General features: G+C 51.3%; 1 protein-coding gene across 1 annotated transcript; it reads left to right on the top strand.

The window, feature by feature from the left end:
- Positions 1-386: 386 nt before the first annotated feature.
- Positions 387-1,406, top strand: DQ04_01261070 (putative D-isomer specific 2-hydroxyacid dehydrogenase-protein; the record flags this gene model as incomplete). The annotated part of the gene is made up of 1 exon (XM_009310475.1): positions 387-1,406. The coding sequence occupies one exon, from the start codon at positions 387-389 to the stop codon at positions 1,404-1,406; it is 1,020 nt and encodes a 339-aa protein (XP_009308750.1).
- Between the last annotated feature and the right edge of the window lie 229 nt (positions 1,407-1,635).

The raw sequence follows: 1,635 nt of genomic DNA, 5'->3' as shown, positions 1-1,635 counted from the left end.
CTATCTCATATGCGCAACCAGCTGAAACCGGCCGACGGCATCTCGCGCGGTCAGGCATTCTCGATGGGGGATTTGGCGGAGGGAAGGAACATGCGAAAGAAAGCGGAGGCATATCTGGATGCGATAGGCCCTGAAGTTGCCCTTTCATAGGAGTAATCTTCACTTGGCGGAGAAACGATTCTGAATGGGGAATACCCAATTAAGTGGATGTGACTGCCAAGAAACGAATGGGGGTTTTGTCTGAAGTGGTCGGATTCCTTTTTTTTTTTTTTGACCCTCATTGATTTTCGAAAAAGTTAAAGTTTTTACTACAGCAACGTCACGCAAATATACTGACCACTAGGTGTTGAAGTAACGTTTCGTTGTCTCTGCACTCAAGAACAGGAATGGCAGGAATGGAGTACACCTTGTGTATCTGCTCAGACCTCCCTGGAATGGCGCGGACATTTGGGCGGCTTATCGGCACTAGCCTTTTTTCTAAAGTTGTGTTGTGCTCATCCGATCCCTCCGTGGAATTTAAGGAAGTGAAGGAGACCGCTGAGAAAATTGTTTTACTTGTGCTTGGTCCACTTGGCCACGATGGTATAAAGCTTCTTTGTGATGATTACCGCAAACCACGTGAAGAGAGACGCATAGGGTGGGTCCACAGCGTCTCGGCAGGGGTGGATTGGTACCGGTTAAATGAACTAACCACAGAACTTGAAGGTATCCCTTTCACGAACGGTCGGGGTTGCTTCTCCTCCATCCTGGCGGAGCACGTGATATACGCCATGCTGTACTTCAGCCGCCAGACGTGGCGCCTGCAGGCGAGCCGCGCGGAGCACAAGTGGGACCCATTCAACATGGTGGAGCTGCGCGGGCTGAAGATGGGTATTATTGGCTACGGCGACATCGGACATGCCACCGCCAAGCTGGCCACCGCGTTCGGGATGGACGTGACGGGCGTGAAGCGCTCCGCCCCCGCGAAGGACGTGGACGAGTACGGCGTGCGTCTGGTGCACGGTGAGGCGGAGCTGAAGCGCGTGCTCAGCGAGTCGGACTTCGTGGTCAACGTTCTGCCGGGCACGGATGAGACAAAGGAGTTCTTCAACAAGGAGCGCTTTGCCATGATGAAGCCGGAGGGGTATTACATCAACATTGGCCGTGGCATCACACAGAATGAGAACGACCTCGCAGCGGCGCTGCGGAACGGTACCATCCGCGGTGCTGCCGTGGATGTGTTCCAGAAGGAGCCGCTGGGCCCTGAGTCCCCGCTGTGGGACATCAGCGACGACAAAATTCTTCTCTCGTTTCATAGCGCCTTCATGGTAAATGGCGTAGAAAGGAGAATAGTGGATTGCTTTGTACGCCGCGCGGAAGAATTTGGTACCTCTGCTTTTGATTCCAATCAAGTGAGGTTGGAGTAAACCATATTTGGCCGTCGCTGTTGTCCAAACCAAGCAGCGTAGCCGTTGTTCTGACGGGATTGTTATGCAAGGTTAAATGATCATAGTTTATATGTGAGTACCTCTTTTTTTCCTGTGCAAGACCAATTCCAGAGATGGGGTGTCCTTTCGGTCGAGCTGAAGAGGGATAGCATACTTACTTTGTATCATTTTTTGTTGGTTTAATTTTTTTCGTTTTTGTTGTTTTTTT

This window comes from Trypanosoma grayi (genome assembly GCF_000691245.1).
Source record: "Trypanosoma grayi strain ANR4 Tgr_126_V1, whole genome shotgun sequence".
Lineage (NCBI taxonomy): Eukaryota > Euglenozoa > Kinetoplastea > Trypanosomatida > Trypanosomatidae > Trypanosoma > Trypanosoma grayi.
The sequence above is the reverse complement of the archived record's forward strand: the minus strand, read 5'-3'. Positions and strand labels throughout refer to the sequence as shown.